Source organism: Pseudophryne corroboree, chromosome 6 (assembly GCF_028390025.1).
Source record: "Pseudophryne corroboree isolate aPseCor3 chromosome 6, aPseCor3.hap2, whole genome shotgun sequence".
Taxonomy (NCBI): Eukaryota; Metazoa; Chordata; class Amphibia; order Anura; family Myobatrachidae; genus Pseudophryne; species Pseudophryne corroboree.
Genome location: NC_086449.1, coordinates 289,483,374 through 289,502,411, shown reverse-complemented (window position 1 = coordinate 289,502,411; position 19,038 = coordinate 289,483,374). Strand labels below are relative to the sequence as shown.

Here is a 19,038-nt window from a genome sequence, read left to right as displayed (position 1 = left end):
AATTTTTATTGAACAAATACATTTGTGGATTTCCTACACAAGTAAGCTGAAACATCTACTGATGCCAAAGTGGCACGCTACTAAGAGATTCCTCAACCTTAATAGGGTTTTGTAATAGAAATTTCAGATAAAGAATTACGGTTTATTTTCCATATCAGTGAAATTAAAAGTGTAGTTGGTGTTTGCATGATTCCATAATATGTTTATACATCCAAAGCTCGTTATTACAATGGACAAAAGCAAAGGGCAAATAAACAATTGGTCATGAGTCCTAAGTCTCATTAGACAATTGAGCATAGATCTCTGTATATTTTGGTTTCAAAATCTATTTTGTATATTTTAATGCAATATATATATATATATATATATATATAATCCTGTACATAAATACTTGCACACCCTTTTCTTTGTATATAAGGTGCTCCTTAAGTTCTGTACCATTACAGTCCAGATAAATATAAAGGTTTGTAGAGAAGGGCACTCAATCCAGATTTGAAAAAAATTGTCTTTTAATATCACCCAACCAGGGCACTTAAAAAGGTGAACTACAGATTGCGGTGGCTCAGCATGAGATAATTTGAGATATTTATCCACAAAACATTGGCGTATCCATGCCTAAGTAATCATATCCATAGCAAGCGTATCATAATCATAAGGATACAAGTGGTAACTTAGCTGTCCGTCGACCTCGGTCACTAAATGACCGTTCAAGACCATAACATCATGTCACTGTCACCCCGCCAAAGTATAGAGCCATAACGTTCATATCGTGCAGTGTGGAGTCACCAGCGATGAACGATGCGCGGCCCCGCGCTCGTTCATCGCTGGTAACATGTCGGCTGTGCATGCAGGCCAATATGGACGAGATCGTCCATATTTGCCTGCACGTCTATGGAGCCGGGTGACGGGGGAGTGAAGAAACGTCACTCCCCCCGTCACTGCCCCCCCCCCCCCCGCCGTATCGGCCGTCGGGCACCTCGGCGGCACATCGCCTAATGTGTAGGGCGCCTAAGATGCAAAATTTAGGAAAACAGATGCTTCACTACCCATAGTAGTGTATCTAAGTCGTGCAATATGGTCAAAATATAGGTGTATGACAGCACATCTGTAACTCCAAACTTGGAGGAGCCGACAATGTGCGCAAATGTGCCCAGTCCAGCATGCTTGGGAGAAATACAAAGATCACTCCCAGGTGATGCTGTAACAATAGCCAACACTCTAGCCAGTACGTAGTTGGCATCCCGACATTCATGATGCCAGCACCGGGATCATGATGCCAGAATTCCGACAGTCAGAATCATGAACATAGGTATGCCAGGGAGGGCTAGGGTTAGGCTGCGGAAAGAGAGGTTAGGCACTAGGATGAAGGTTAGGTTGCGGGAGGGGAGAGTTAGGGTTACGCTGTGGGTATGGAGAATTCGGGCTAGGCTGCTGGAGGAGAGGGTTAGGCTATGGGTAGGGAGGGTTAAAGTTAGGGAGAGGTTATGGTTAGCTTACTTTTTAAAAAGTGTTGGAATTCTAACAGACAGGACGCCGCTGTCGATATTCTGACCGTCCGCATACTGACTGTCAGGATCCTGTACCCAACCCCTGTAGCCTATCTCTGCAAAGCTAAGCATAGGTATTGGCTTGATAAATAGGTCTCTTTGGCTATTAAGAAACTTGACTGGGTTCCCTGGATGTTATTTTATAGACGTAAAATGAAGAAACAATGTAACTTTATTACCAGAATATCACCCTGTACAACATTTCAGTTTGTATTTTCCACTAAGATTATGCTCATCACATGTGTACAATAATGCCTGTGACTTGTAATACAATAATGCCTGTGACTTGTAATACAATAATGCCTGTGACATGTAACATAAACATATTATGTATTGTTGATAGCAGAAAATGATAAGAAAAAAAACGTTTTTCACTTTTTGCTCCCAGAAAATGATGGGATGGTCTGGGGAAATGGTACTAGACAGCATGATCTGCACTAATACACAAATGTACAGAGAGGCCTTGACGAGGCTTGGGGGCTTATTCATACATTTGTGCAAATATATGTTACCAAGATCTCTGTATTCTATTATTTTGTAGGATATAAATCTGGTTACTGGTAACATTGAGGGTGCTGGGGGAAACTTTCTTACTTCAAAATACCCCTCCCTTGCAAGCACCTGAGTGATATCACTAAGGTAATTGAGCATCTGCCACTATTATACAGTATGTCTGTTGTGAGAGGCAGAAATGATCCTGCATTAGGAGGAGGTGCAGGTCCTGATATGCCATGTGAAGCATTATGGGGTTGCTCCAAGGTAGATAGCTCTTAGTTTAGATATATATAAAAGTAAGGAGCCATTATCATGTGGCTCTTTGCTGGTTAATCATAGACCCAGATTGGGGTAATGGAGGTGTGGGGTGCGGTGCCCCTGGATTAGCTGGGCTTGATCGCTCTAGTGTGGCATACCATTACATTCTATTAACACTTATCACTTACTAATTTCTTTATTAACACTATTTCTTCAATATTTTAATTACATCTCATTATTTTTGTATCACGTTCTGTATATAGCTTCAGCTTCCTAATACAAATTTATTAGCACTATAGTTTTTTCACTGGTGTGCTGCCCTGTACTTTCTGGCTTATGCTGATTTTTGGGGTGCCGCACCCTACACTTTGATATAGCATTGGGGATCCCCAATATACAGAGAAGCCTTGACGAGGCTTGGGGGCTTATTCATACATTTGCGCATATATATGTGACCAAGATCTCTGCATTTTTGGGGTGCCACACGCTGCACTTAGATATAGCATTAAGGACCCCAATATACAGAGAAGCCCTGACGAGGCTTGGGGGCTTATTCATACATTTGCGCAAATATATGTGACCAAGATCTCTGAATTCTATTATTTTGTAGGATTTAAATCTGGTTACAGTGTGCTGGGGGAAACAAAAAAAATATTTTTTTCTTGCCAATACACAATTCCCTACATGCCCAGAACATTACTGAGGGCTACTAACTAAAACTAATCAAATTTTCACTGAAATCATAGCAATTATTCAGATATTATCTTTCATTATCTAACTAGCACTTGACAGATGAAAGATAATTGCTTAATGACTGTTAGGATTTTATTTGATATAAACATCTGATATAAACATCTGAGAATGGTAACACTGTAGAATTGTGTAATTGTACAGTACATAATAAATCTTATGTAAGAAGCTATGTACATTATACATGAAGCTATGTACATTCAGCCATTAATACAACATTGTTACCATTAATGCACCTCAAATATCTATACAGTATTTTTACAGACCTAAATAACCTTTCAGTCACTGACTACCACAGATACAAACTGTTGTCTACAGTATATAATATGTCTGTGCCTGTTCGGACTGTCTGTCTCAGAGCTTCTAAATATTTTTACAAAGATGAGAAAAAATTAAATGTATATTTAACATGGTGTGTACTCCCTAAGGCAAATTCTACCTGTGTCATGAACAGGATCGGATAAGTCATAGCATTTCCATGAAGTAACAGAGAACTGCTTTAGGAGCACTTGTTAATATATTTACAGTAACAGCCAGTTGCTAAAATATTAATTTACTTGTGTAAGGTATTGTTACAGTATATATAATGGATGTGCAATATACCTTAATTGTGGCTAGCACAACCTCCATAACTGAACACTGCCGAGGTGTGAGGCTTCTGGCTTCCTCGCGAATGACATGGTCCTAAAAAAAAAAAATCAAAAACCAAATTAATTAGAATTTGTACAGTCAAATCTGAGACTCTTAGAAAAAATCAATTATCATTAAATGTGCTGCATTTATATTTCTAGGCACATGCACAATCATATCACAGAAATTCCTCTGATTGCTAGGCATTCAACCATTTGCATAGTATGAGGTTACTGTATATGCAACTAAAGCATTACATACTTTCATCTCTGGGAACTACAGTATTATCCGTACTGGAAAAGACTGGCAGTTCATATTTTCTGACAGTTTGCGGTTCTAGTACTAATGTAATTAACGGTTATGTGAATTACAGTATATTCATTAACGTTCATTTAAATAAATCATATAAACTTGAACCATTGTTACTTGCAGGGCCACTTTGGCATGTAGACGAAGGAAAGAAGGTGCACTCCAATCATCTTTCATAAAATAGTCACTTCCATGGTGAAAGTCAAAAGTGAAAGTTTTTATCTAATATATGGGCTGATTCAGAGAAGGACCCAGCATAGGGCAAGGCAGCCCAGCATGTGTGGCGGGCCACCTCCCAATGCATCCGCAATTACATTGTGGACGTAACGAATTAAGATGGTCCCCTGGCGCACTGTCAAGCAGTCCGCTACCATTTTTTTTATTAATCAGAGTGGCTGCGTGTGACGTCACGCAGATGCCCGAAAATGCTCTTGTCACGTCTCCGTTCGGCCCGCCATGCCCCCCCTATGCTGTGTTTCGCCGCCCCGCGAGCGCCCACTGCTGACAATTATCTTGTGGCAAGGAGAAAGGTTGCGCACGTACAATGCGCAGATCAGATGGACGCGGCCGCTGCGTATGGACGCACAGCTGCTTCCATTCTGAATCACCCCAATAGTCATTTAATGTGTGCATTTTCTCTGATCATTCTTTTTGCATGCAGCTATAATTTTGTGATACTTACCAGGGAAATTAACCTCAGTTAAAGTGCAGATACCAATTTGCATAGTTTCAACAAAGGTCACTTATTCTTAAAATGTGCTTCAAACACAAAGGTGTATTAACTATTCCACTCTATACAAATCTGCACTGCACACAAAAGGCTTTTCAATTAAGACATTCAATCAAGCAAAATCCCTTGTGTCTGCATTATGTTAAAATGAAGTTTCATCAGTAGCATTTTGCTTTAGAACAGATATATTCAGCAAGTGTCAAAGCAGGTACTTTAAGACAACAAAGTGACTTTGTAACTTCAGTAACAAGTTCTTTGCTGGTTCAGATGAAAACAGGCTACCCTATCATTATAGACAGCGGGGAGATCAGCCTGAAGTCTACTGAGAACCACTACGACATTCTGGGAGAAAGGATCACTTTCTACTCTTCCTATAAAATACACTACAACCTTTCATTTTCCAGAAAACAAAGTGTATTTTCTTCCCATCTGAAAGAAGTATATCTTTGTTTTGTGTAATATATATATATACAGTTGGGAAGTACGCTATTTTTCAAAAGACAATGACAGGCATTTTGTGAATATAAAGTACAAAAGTATACAAAGAACATTACAGCTGGTTGTTTCTAGAATTGCAAAACAGTGCAGAGTCTTTCATGAGAGGCAGAATTAAGGGGTGTTTCTCGCTATTCTGCTGCCCGAGGTGTCACCTGAAGTGACGCACTTCTCATTCCTTACAGAAACTAACACTGAGCCAAAAGGAGTGGGTGTGTTAAACTACTGTAAGTGATGCGCTCTTCACATGCAGAAGGTTGCAATGTTCTACATTGTCTGTAAAAACTCTTGTATCCTGTGACAGGGCCGTAATGAGGGGTGTGTGACCTTCGCCACAATGCTCCAGCTTGGAGGCTCCCATTTCCTGCTCCCAGTGCTGTTCTGGTACTATGCCACTGTTTTTTAAGATGCAACCATGCAAACTAGGCTTTCCTTGACATGGTCGCATATGATGAGGACAGTCAAAAAACATCCACTGAGTGGCTGCCGGAAAATAATTTTCCGGCAGTCGTCAATCTCAGTTGGACCTCCTGACCGCTCAGCAGATTGGGCAGCCCAGCAGTATCCCCACCCAGCAGCTGCAGAGAGGAGCAACCACTGGGGAAATATAAAGCCAACAGTCCTCAGCCCCACCCCGTGAGTGGGTGCAGGGAGGACAGCCACCAGGGAATTTGCAAGCTGCATTATATGTAGGGCAGTAGAGAGTCTGGCGGGACCCAGGTACTTTTCGGGGGGTGTGGCCTAATCACAGGAGGCGTGACCATGCATCCATGCATTACTTTGAATAAAATACAGAAAAAATAGTGCTTTAAGCACCTCTCTGGTAAAACCTAAACCTGGCACACACAGCAGTGTGTGCTGGGTTGAGGAGAAAAGCTGCAGCTGCTGCTGCCAGGTAATGAGGGGGAGGTCCAGGGCCCCCACTAGGCCCCTTCCTCAGACCTGGGCCCAGGTAATTAGTACTTGCTACCCCTTCTCTCTGCGCCACTTATTATATGCCATGCTGCAACTAGTTGCAGCTGGTGGTTGCCCATAGGAATAAATGGGTGCACGCACACGTTCGCACGCATTCATTCATGGACACACTAGCCATGCCATGTGTGGCAACATCTGTAAACCTGGCATATATGATTCTGATGCAAAAGCTAGGCGTCATGCATATGCCTCAGCCTAAGGGTATATACAGAGGCAGAACTCTGGGAGGCAACGGAGTCAGCTGCTGCCGGGCTCCTGCTCTGAAGGGGGGCACCTCTCCTCCTGTTCTATGTGCTCAGCTACATTAATCAATTAAGTTAATTGACAGCAGCCGGTATCTCTTCTGTAGCTGACTTCCCCACTAGTCATTGCACCTTACAAATCACACTCTCTTTATTATAGATATACTGGAAGCAGAGACATTACTGATGAAGCTATTTGCTCCTATAAAGGAAGCATGAGAATTCTAACTATATGAAGTTATTTCTCTGACAATTACACGTATAGTTAGAATTCTCATACTTCCTATTCAATAGCAAATATCTCCATTAGTAAGGTGCATGTTTCCAGTTTATAAGGTTGTGGGTTCTAATCCTGGATATGACACTTGCAAATTAATTGTCAGAGAAATAATCAGCATTGTGAGTGACTGAGCAGATCTATGTAGTGTGTGGTTGGACCTCTAGTTGCAACGGTTTTGTAGTAGCTTCATATAGTTAGAATTAGAGATGAGCGGATTCGGTTTTACTCTGTGATACTCGGATCTCCAAACAGCATCTTATTGGCTCATGGATGATATATGGGAGGGGTCAACAATATTTTTCTTGCCTCCGGGCAACTGGGATAAACTTACGCCACTGGGTATATATATATATATACTGTGTATGCATTTTTTAGATCTTAATTTTGGAAAACTATGCATCTTGCTCAGCCTTATCCCTTTATGTGAACAGTTAAAAAAAATTAAAAAAATTTCAGCCAAGACAAACTAATGGGAACTGTTAAACAAGCATATAACTACTCTGATCATCTGTTAATGTCAAAGAATATGAATCCTGGTAATAAAAAGCCTGTATAATTGAATTACTTATTATGATTACACAGTTAATGTACTTGAATAATAGATTTTCAGATGGAAAAAAAACTCCAAAATTAAGGTCAAATCGTAAATTACATTAAAACTAATGTCATACAGCTATGATATATTGGAAGCTCCATTAGGGATTTACCATAGGGCAGCTGAAGAGTAGGCAACCTGATCAAATGTAACCAGCATGTGATGGCACATTATAACTTACTTTACAGGACATTAGCAAAACCAGTTTACGGTTATAATGAGTGGCAATTTGCACCAGGGAATACACCGCTTTGAATTGTAGAACTGTATGATGATTTCAAAAAAATGGGCTCTATTCATGGAGCAGGGAAAATACCTGTTTTTCATTAACACAGGGCTTTTTTTCTGCTAAGTGCTATTCACAGAGCTGGCTTCCATGGAGAAGTTCATTACTGCTCAAGTGGCACCCCCGCTCTGTGGCTGAGTCATAACAATACTATAGTATGGTGAGTGCTAATCATAAAAGGAGGCACACATTCGCCATCCCAGGACGGTGTAGTTTGAACTAGAGATGAGCGGGTTCGGTTTCTTTGAATCCGAACCCGCACGAACTTCACTTTTTTTTCCACGGGTCCGAGCGACTCGGATCTTCCCGCCTTGCTCGGTTAACCCGAGCGCGCCCGAACGTCATCATGACGCTGTCGGATTCTCGCGAGGCTCGGATTCTATCGCGAGACTCGGATTCTATATAAGGAGCCGCGCGTCGCCGCCATTTTCACTCGTGCATTGAGATTGATAGGGAGAGGACGTGTCTGGCGTCCTCTCCATTAGAATAGAGATAGATAGATTAGATAGAGAGAGATTGTGCAGAGTCGCAGACAGAGTTAGTTTACCACAGTCAGTGACCAGTGCAGTTGCTAGTTAACTTTTATTTAATATAATATATCCGTTCAGTTCTCTCTGCTATATCCGTTCTCTGCCTGAAAAAAAAAACGATACACAGCACAGTCAGTCACACAGTGTGACTCAGTCTGTGTGCACTCAGCTCAGCCCAGTGTGCTGCACAGTCATCAATGTATAAATTAAAAGCTTATAATTAATTGTGGGGGAGACTGGGGAGCACTGCAGGTTGTTAGCAGGAGCCAGGAGTACAACTATATTAATTAACAGTGCACACTTTTGCTGCAGGAGTGGTGACCAGTGCCTGACCACCAGTATAGTATTGTTGTATACTACTAATATCTCTTTAAATATCAACCAGTCTATATTAGCAGCAGACACAGTACAGTGCGGTAGTTCACGGCTGTGGCTACCTCTGTGTCGGCACACGGCAGGCAGTCCGTCCGACCAGAATTGTATTATTTATTATTATATACCTACCACCTAACCGTGGTTTTTTTTTCATTCTTTATACCGTCATAGTGTCATCCTAATTGTTACGAGTATACTACTATCTCTTTATCAACCAGTGTACAGTGCGGTAGTTCACGGCTGTGGCTACCTCTGTGTCGGCACACGGCAGGCAGTCCGTCCGACCAGAATTGTATTATTTATTATTATATACCTACCACCTAACCGTGGTTTTTTTTTCATTCTTTATACCGTCATAGTGTCATCCTAATTGTTACGAGTATACTACTATCTCTTTATCAACCAGTGTACAGTGCGGTAGTTCACGGCTGTGGCTACCTCTGTGTCGGCACACGGCAGGCAGTCCGTCCGACCAGAATTGTATTATTTATTATTATATACCTACCACCTAACCGTGGTTTTTTTTTCATTCTTTATACCGTCATAGTGTCATCCTAATTGTTACGAGTATACTACTATCTCTTTATCAACCAGTGTACAGTGCGGTAGTTCACGGCTGTGGCTACCTCTGTGTCGGCACACGGCAGGCAGTCCGTCCGACCAGAATTGTATTATTTATTATTATATACCTACCACCTAACCGTGGTTTTTTTTTCATTCTTTATACCGTCATAGTGTCATCCTAATTGTTACGAGTATACTACTATCTCTTTATCAACCAGTGTACAGTGCGGTAGTTCACGGCTGTGGCTACCTCTGTGTCGGCACACGGCAGGCAGTCCGTCCGACCAGAATTGTATTATTTATTATTATATACCTACCACCTAACCGTGGTTTTTTTTTCATTCTTTATACCGTCATAGTGTCATCCTAATTGTTACGAGTATACTACTATCTCTTTATCAACCAGTGTACAGTGCGGTAGTTCACGGCTGTGGCTACCTCTGTGTCGGCACACGGCAGGCAGTCCGTCCGACCAGAATTGTATTATTTATTATTATATACCTACCACCTAACCGTGGTTTTTTTTTCATTCTTTATACCGTCATAGTGTCATCCTAATTGTTACGAGTATACTACTATCTCTTTATCAACCAGTGTACAGTGCGGTAGTTCACGGCTGTGGCTACCTCTGTGTCGGCACACGGCAGGCAGTCCGTCCGACCAGAATTGTATTATTTATTATTATATACCTACCACCTAACCGTGGTTTTTTTTTCATTCTTTATACCGTCATAGTGTCATCCTAATTGTTACGAGTATACTACTATCTCTTTATCAACCAGTGTACAGTGCGGTAGTTCACGGCTGTGGCTACCTCTGTGTCGGCACACGGCAGGCAGTCCGTCCGACCAGAATTGTATTATTTATTATTATATACCTACCACCTAACCGTGGTTTTTTTTTCATTCTTTATACCGTCATAGTGTCATCCTAATTGTTACGAGTATACTACTATCTCTTTATCAACCAGTGTACAGTGCGGTAGTTCACGGCTGTGGCTACCTCTGTGTCGGCAGTCGGCAGGCAGTCCGTCCATCCATAATTGTATTATTATTATAATATATACCACCTAACCGTGGGTTTTTTTTCATTCTTTATACCGTCGTCATAGTGTCATACTAGTTGTTACGAGTATACTACTATCTCTTTATCAACCAGTGTACAGTGCGGTAGTTCACGGCTGTGGCTACCTCTGTGTCGGCAGTCGGCAGGCAGTCCGTCCATCCATAATTGTATTATTATTATAATATATACCACCTAACCGTGGTTTTTTTATACCACCTAACCGTGGCAGTCCGTCCATAATTGTATACTAGTAAACTATCCAATCCATCCATCTCCATTGTTTACCTGAGGTGCCTTTTAGTTCTGCCTATAAAATATGGAGAACAAAAAAGTTGAGGTTCCAAAATTAGGGAAAGATCAAGATCCACTTCCACCTCGTGCTGAAGCTGCTGCCACTAGTCATGGCCGAGACGATGAAATGCCAGCAACGTCGTCTGCCAAGGCCGATGCCCAATGTCATAGTACAGAGCATGTCAAATCCAAAACACCAAATATCAGAAAAAAAAGGACTCCAAAACCTAAAATAAAATTGTCGGAGGAGAAGCGTAAACTTGCCAATATGCCATTTACCACACGGAGTGGCAAGGAACGGCTGAGGCCCTGGCCTATGTTCATGGCTAGTGGTTCAGCTTCACATGAGGATGGAAGCACTCAGCCTCTCGCTAGAAAACTGAAAAGACTCAAGCTGGCAAAAGCACCGCAAAGAACTGTGCGTTCTTTGAAATCCCAAATCCACAAGGAGAGTCCAATTGTGTCGTTTGCGATGCCTGACCTTCCCAACACTGGACGTGAAGAGCATGCGCCTTCCACTATTTGCATGCCCCCTGCAAGTGCTGGAAGGAGCACCCGCAGTCCAGTTCCTGATAGTCAGATTGAAGATGTCAGTGTTGAAGTACACCAGGATGAGGAGGATATGGGTGTTGCTGGCGCTGGGGAGGAAATTGACCAGGAGGATTCTGATGGTGAGGTGGTTTGTTTAAGTCAGGCACCCGGGGAGACACCTGTTGTCCGTGGGAGGAATATGGCCGTTGACATGCCAGGTGAAAATACCAAAAAAATCAGCTCTTCGGTGTGGAGGTATTTCACCAGAAATGCGGACAACAGGTGTCAAGCCGTGTGTTCCCTTTGTCAAGCTGTAATAAGTAGGGGTAAGGACGTTAACCACCTCGGAACATCCTCCCTTATACGTCACCTGCAGCGCATTCATAATAAGTCAGTGACAAGTTCAAAAACTTTGGGTGACAGCGGAAGCAGTCCACTGACCAGTAAATCCCTTCCTCTTGTAACCAAGCTCACGCAAACCACCCCACCAACTCCCTCAGTGTCAATTTCCTCCTTCCCCAGGAATGCCAATAGTCCTGCAGGCCATGTCACTGGCAAGTCTGACGAGTCCTTTCCTGCCTGGGATTCCTCCGATGCATCCTTGCGTGTAACGCCTACTGCTGCTGGCGCTGCTGTTGTTGCCGCTGGGAGTCGATGGTCATCCCAGAGGGGAAGTCGTAAGCCCACTTGTACTACTTCCAGTAAGCAATTGACTGTTCAACAGTCCTTTGCGAGGAAGATGAAATATCACAGCAGTCATCCTACTGCAAAGCGGATAACTGAGTCCTTGACAACTATGTTGGTGTTAGACGTGCGTCCGGTATCCGCCGTTAGTTCACAGGGAACTAGACAATTTATTGAGGCAGTGTGCCCCCGTTACCAAATACCATCTAGGTTCCACTTCTCTAGGCAGGCGATACCGAGAATGTACACGGACGTCAGAAAAAGACTCACCAGTGTCCTAAAAAATGCAGTTGTACCCAATGTCCACTTAACCACGGACATGTGGACAAGTGGAGCAGGGCAGGGTCAGGACTATATGACTGTGACAGCCCACTGGGTAGATGTATGGACTCCCGCCGCAAGAACAGCAGCGGCGGCACCAGTAGCAGCATCTCGCAAACGCCAACTCTTTCCTAGGCAGGCTACGCTTTGTATCACCGCTTTCCAGAATACGCACACAGCTGAAAACCTCTTACGGCAACTGAGGAAGATCATCGCGGAATGGCTTACCCCAATTGGACTCTCCTGTGGATTTGTGGCATCGGACAACGCCAGCAATATTGTGTGTGCATTAAATATGGGCAAATTCCAGCACGTCCCATGTTTTGCACATACCTTGAATTTGGTGGTGCAGAATTTTTTAAAAAACGACAGGGGCGTGCAAGAGATGCTGTCGGTGGCCAGAAAAATTGCGGGACACTTTCGGCGTACAGGCACCACGTACAGAAGACTGGAGCACCACCAAAAACTACTGAACCTGCCCTGCCATCATCTGAAGCAAGAAGTGGTAACGAGGTGGAATTCAACCCTCTATATGCTTCAGAGGTTGGAGGAGCAGCAAAAGGCCATTCAAGCCTATACAATTGAGCACGATATAGGAGATGGAATGCACCTGTCTCAAGTGCAGTGGAGAATGATTTCAACGTTGTGCAAGGTTCTGATGCCCTTTGAACTTGCCACACGTGAAGTCAGTTCAGACACTGCCAGCCTGAGTCAGGTCATTCCCCTCATCAGGCTTTTGCAGAAGAAGCTGGAGGCATTGAAGAAGGAGCTAACACGGAGCGATTCCGCTAGGCATGTGGGACTTGTGGATGCAGCCCTTAATTCGCTTAACAAGGATTCACGGGTGGTCAATCTGTTGAAATCAGAGCACTACATTTTGGCCACCGTGCTCGATCCTAGATTTAAAGCCTACCTTGGATCTCTCTTTCCGGCAGACACAGGTCTGCTGGGGTTGAAAGACCTGCTGGTGACAAAATTGTCAAGTCAAGCGGAACGCGACCTGTCAACATCTCCTCCTTCACATTCTCCCGCAACTGGGGGTGCGAGGAAAAGGCTCAGAATTCCGAGCCCACCCGCTGGCGGTGATGCAGGGCAGTCTGGAGCGACTGCTGATGCTGACATCTGGTCCGGACTGAAGGACCTGACAACGATTACGGACATGTCGTCTACTGTCACTGCATATGATTCTCTCAACATTGATAGAATGGTGGAGGATTATATGAGTGACCGCATCCAAGTAGGCACGTCACACAGTCCGTACTTATACTGGCAGGAAAAAGAGGCAATTTGGAGGCCCTTGCACAAACTGGCTTTATTCTACCTAAGTTGCCCTCCCACAAGTGTGTACTCCGAAAGAGTGTTTAGTGCCGCCGCTCACCTTGTCAGCAATCGGCGTACGAGGTTACATCCAGAAAATGTGGAGAAGATGATGTTCATTAAAATGAATTATAATCAATTCCTCCGCGGAGACATTGACCAGCAGCAATTGCCTCCACAAAGTACACAGGGAGCTGAGATGGTGGATTCCAGTGGGGACGAATTGATAATCTGTGAGGAGGGGGATGTACACGGTGATATATCGGAGGGTGAAGATGAGGTGGACATCTTGCCTCTGTAGAGCCAGTTTGTGCAAGGAGAGATTAATTGCTTCTTTTTTGGGGGGGGTCCAAACCAACCCGTCATATCAGTCACAGTCGTGTGGCAGACCCTGTCACTGAAATGATGGGTTGGTTAAAGTGTGCATGTCCTGTTTTGTTTATACAACATAAGGGTGGGTGGGAGGGCCCAAGGATAATTCCATCTTGCACCTCTTTTTTCTTTTCTTTTTCTTTGCATCATGTGCTGATTGGGGAGGGTTTTTTGGAAGGGACATCCTGCGTGACACTGCAGTGCCACTCCTAGATGGGCCCGGTGTTTGTGTCGGCCACTAGGGTCGCTAATCTTACTCACACAGCTACCTCATTGCGCCTCTTTTTTTCTTTGCGTCATGTGCTGTTTGGGGAGGGTTTTTTGGAAGGGACATCCTGCGTGACACTGCAGTGCCACTCCTAGATGTGCCCGGTGTTTGTGTCGGCCACTAGGGTCGCTAATCTTACTCACACAGCTACCTCATTGCGCCTCTTTTTTTCTTTGCGTCATGTGCTGTTTGGGGAGGGTTTTTTGGAAGGGACATCCTGCGTGACACTGCAGTGCCACTCCTAGATGGGCCCGGTGTTTGTGTCGGCCACTAGGGTCGCTAATCTTGCTCACACAGCTACCTCATTGCGCCTCTTTTTTTCTTTGCGTCATGTGCTGTTTGGGGAGGGTTTTTTGGAAGGGACATCCTGCGTGACACTGCAGTGCCACTCCTAGATGGGCCCGGTGTTTGTGTCGGCCACTAGGGTCGCTTATCTTACTCACACAGCGACCTCGGTGCAAATTTTAGGACTAAAAATAATATTGTGAGGTGTGATGTGTTCAGAATAGGCTGAAAATGAGTGTAAATTATGTTTTTTGAGGTTAATAATACTTTGGGATCAAAATTACCCCCAAATTCTATGATTTAAGCTGTTTTTTAGGGTTTTTTGAAAAAAACACCCGAATCCAAAACACACCCGAATCCGACAAAAATAATTCGGTGAGGTTTTGCCAAAACGCGTTCGAACCCAAAACACGGCCGCGGAACCGAACCCAAAACCAAAACACAAAACCCGAAAAATTTCAGGCGCTCATCTCTAGTTTGAACACAGTGCCCATACGTGCATGGAAATTGTTACTTTCCTGAGTTTTTGTCACGCACCTGGACCTAGCTCCGCCCTTTTATTGTAAATGTGGATTCAATTAGACAGTCCCATAGTGATAGTAGGCAACGCAGATGTAATCACAGCGTATCAGAGAATGCCATGCTCCATACAGTAAGCCTAAAATAATGCCACCAATCAAAAAAAACAACAACAAAAAAAAAACCAGCTACATACTGTATATAAAATTAACATGAAAAGGAGGAAAGTTTGCTGCAGGAGCCCCCAACGCCACACAGCATAGCTCCCCTGTCATGTATCGCACACCACCAGAGACATACATGGGGAAGAAACGGTATCAGTGCACATAACCTGTGCTGATACCACCTCTCCCCCATATCGGAGGATCATACATCTACCCCCAAAGAACTGTAATCTCTGATCATTGCCTGGGGGCGGAAAGGATACCAAAAGTATCTAAACAGATGTTAGATCTAATATAGATATTACATTTCCAGAGAAAATTTTAAAAAAAATACGTTATGATAAGAACTTACCGTTGATAATGGTATTTCTCCTAAGTCCACAGGTACCACAGGATAACATTGGGATATGATGAAGCGACAGCGGATTTGCACCAATACGTCAAAGCTTTTCGGCCTCCCAGCATGCAACGAGACCGTCCATATATCCCCGCCTCCTGGCTCAGACAAATCAGTTTAATTCCCAAAGCTCAAGGCAGGAACATCATGCATATATAGCCCTAATCAGGCGAGAAGAACACACATGCACACCCTTCCGTACAAGAAGGAAGAAGTTAGTGAGTAAAAGGATCCTCAAATCAGGTGCTTCAGGGTGGGATCCCTGTGGAACCTGTGGACTTAGGAGAAATATCGTTATTAACGGTAAGTTCTTACCATAACGTATATTTCTCCGGCAGGGTCCACAGGATAACATTGGGATTTCCCAAAGCAATTTAGTGGTGGGGACGCTCCTGATTGGATAGGAGAATCCTTCGCCCAAATTCAGCATCCTGAGAGGCAAAGGTATCCATGGCATAATGTCTAATGAATGTGTTAATGGAAGACCATGTGACTGCCTTACATACATGTTCTGCTGTAGCACCACGTTGTGATGCCCATGATGGACCTACCTTACGAGTGAGCAGAGACATTAGCCGGAACAGGGAGATCAGCTTGAGAATATGCTTCTGAAATCGTCATCCGAACCCACCTTGCCAGTGTCAGCTTATCAGCAGGCCATCTTCTCTTGTGAAATCTGTAGAGAATGAAGAGAGAATCGGTCTGTCTGATGGCACTGGTATGATCCACGTAGATCCTTAAGGCACGGACTACGTCCAGCGATGCATCTCCCGCAGAAAGGCCCAGTTCCTGGAAAGCCGAAACAACAATTTCTTCATTAAGGTGGAATTTAGACACCGCCTTAGGATATATTGAAAAAATAAACTCAGAAATGGGGAACGACAGGACAATGCCCCTAAATCTGACTCTCTTCTAGCTGACGCCATGGCCAGTAAAAAGAAAAAACTTTAGCTGTCAACCATTTAAGATCCACTTTATTAAGTGGTTCAAATGAGGCAACTTGAAGGGCCTATAGGACTAAACTGAAGTCCCAAGGCACTGTAGGAGGAACAAAAGGAGGTTGAATGTGCAGCACTCCCTGAAAAAAAATACACACATCCTGTATGTTGCCAATTTTCTTTTGGAACCATACAGTCAATGCTGACACTTGCACTCTCAAGGAAGCCACCTTCAAACCTTTATCCATTCCTGCCTGAAGGAATGCTAAGACCCTGGAAATTTTGAAAGACCTAGGGTCTATTTTCCGTTCACTGCACCAACGAATATAGGTTTGCCATATTCGGTGATAAATTCGAGCTGAGGAAGGTTTCCTTGCTCTGAGCATTGTTTGAATTACCTGTTGATAGAATCATCTTGACTTCAGGATAGCGGTCTCAAGAGCAACGCTGTCAAAGACAGTCGATCCAGATGTCTGTGATAACAAGGACCCTGCATCAGTAGATCTGGACATTGGCCCTCATTCCGAGTTGTTCGCTCGCTAGCTGCTTTTAGAAGCCGTGCAAACGCTAAGCCGCCGCCCTCTGGGAGTGTATCTTAGCTTAGCAGAAGTGCGAACGAAAGGATCGCAGTGCTGCTACAAAAAAATATTATGCAGTTTCTGAGCAGCTCAAGACCTACTCCTAGCTTGAGATCACTTCAGACTGTTTAGTTCCTGTTTTGACGTCACAAACACGCCCCGCACTCGGCCAGCCACACCTGCGTTTCCCCAGGCACGCGCGCGTTTGTATCTGACACGCCTGCGTTTTTACACACACTCCCCGAAAATGGTCAGTTACCACCCAGAAACACCCACTTCCTGTCAATCACTCTGCGGCTAGCAGTGCGATTGAAAAGCGTCGCTAGACCTTGTGTGAAACTGCATCGGCTGTTGTGAAAGTACGTCGCGCATGCGCAGAAGTGCCGCTTTTTTTACCTAATCGCTGCGCTGCAAATGAAAACAGCTAGCGAACAACTCGGAATGACCCCCATTGAGGGAGCAGGAATGGAGCGTCCATCGACATTCTCTGCAGATCTGTGTACCAATGTCTTCTGGGCCAATCTGGAGCTATTAGTATCATGGCACCCTTTCCTTGCTTTATCTTTCTCAGTACCCTGGGTAATAAGGTGATTGGAGGAAACACATAGGCAAGATGAAAATCCCATATCACCAACAGGGCATCCACAAAGATTGCTCTGGGATCCTTTGTTCTTGACCTGTATACGAGAACTTTGTTGTTCTGATGGGGCGCCATGAGATCTATCTCTGGCAACCCCCACCTGTCGACTAGGGTCTGGAAGACCTCCGGATGTAGAGCCCATTCGCTTGCCTGAATAGCATGTCGACTGAGAAAATCCACTTCCCAGTGTAGGACTCCCAGAACAAACACTGAGGACAAGGCTGGATGATGACGTTCTGCCCACCTTAGTGTGTGACTTACCTCCTTCATAGCTTTTTGGCTGCAAGTTCCTCCTTGCTGGTTGAGGTATGAGACTGCCGTCGCATTGTCCGAGCAGATCTGAACTGGTTTTCCCCGAATGATGTCCTTTGCCTGAATCAGTGCCATGTATATTGGCCCTCATTCCGAGTTGATCGGTCGCAAGGCGAATTTAGCAGAGTTACACACGCTAAGCCTACGCCTACTGGGAGTGTATCTTAGCTTCTTAAAATTGCGACCGATGTATTCGCAATATTGCGATTACAAACTACTTAGCAGTTTCTGAGTAACTTCAACCTTACTCTGCCTGTGCGATCAGTTCAGTGCTTGTCGTTCCTGGTTTGACGTCACAAACACACCCAGCGTTCGCTCAGACACTCCCCCGTTTCTCCAGCCACTCCTGCGTTTTTTCCGGAAACGGTAGCGTTTTCATCCACACGCCCATAAAACGCCGTGTTTCCGCCCAGTAACACCCATTTCCTGTCAATCACATTACGATCGCCGGAGCGATGAAAAAGCCGTGAGTAAAAATACTATCTTCATTGTTAAATTACTTGGCGCAGTCGCAGTGCGAATATTGCGCATGCGTACTAAGCGGATTTTCATTGCGATGCGATGAAAAATACCGACCGATCAACTCGGAATGAGGGCCATGGCCCGAAGTTCCAATATATTTATTGGCAGGCAACCTTCTTCTTTGGTTCATTGCCCCTGGAAACAAAACCTTACTGACACTGGTCCCCAGCCGTGGAGACTGGCATCCGTTGTCAGAATTTCCGAATCTGATATCAAAAAGGGTTTCCCTTGTCCAGATGGGATGTCTGTAGTCACCAGGCTAATGACCTCCTTACTTCCATCGTAAGGACCATAGTCTGCGTTTTTATCATCTGATGCAACCCATTCCATTTGGCAAGGATCAGATGCTGCAGAGGCCTTGAGTGGAACTGTGCATACTCCACCATGTTGAATGTTGACACTACAATCCCATCACACGCATTGCTGTGTGAATGGATACCTTTTGACTGTGTAGCAACTCCTGAATCCTAGACTGAACTTTGGATATCTTGTTCAGAGGTAAAATTACTCTCTGAAGGCTTGAATCCAGTACAGCCCCCAAGTGAGTTATCTGCTGTGACGGAACCAGAGACGATTTTGCCCAATTTATGAGCCACCCGTGCTTCTGCAGACACGTTATTGTCTGTTGCAGATAACCCAGGAGCAATTCCTACGACTGTGCCAGGATTAAAAGATTATCAAGGTATGGAAAAATTCTTATCCCCTGCTGGCGGAGATTAGCTACCATTACCACCATAATTTTGGTAAATACTCTGGGGGATGTGGCTAACCCA

General features: G+C 44.2%; 1 protein-coding gene across 1 annotated transcript in view; it reads right to left on the bottom strand.

The window, feature by feature from the left end:
* The window catches only part of UNC13C (unc-13 homolog C), a 1,008,422-nt gene that overhangs the window by 150,992 nt on the left and 838,392 nt on the right, over nt 1-19,038 (bottom strand). Inside the window, exon 30 of the mRNA XM_063926117.1 lies at nt 3,654-3,734. Coding sequence (XP_063782187.1) covers nt 3,654-3,734 — 81 coding nt within the window. The remainder of the gene's footprint in view (nt 1-3,653; nt 3,735-19,038) is intronic.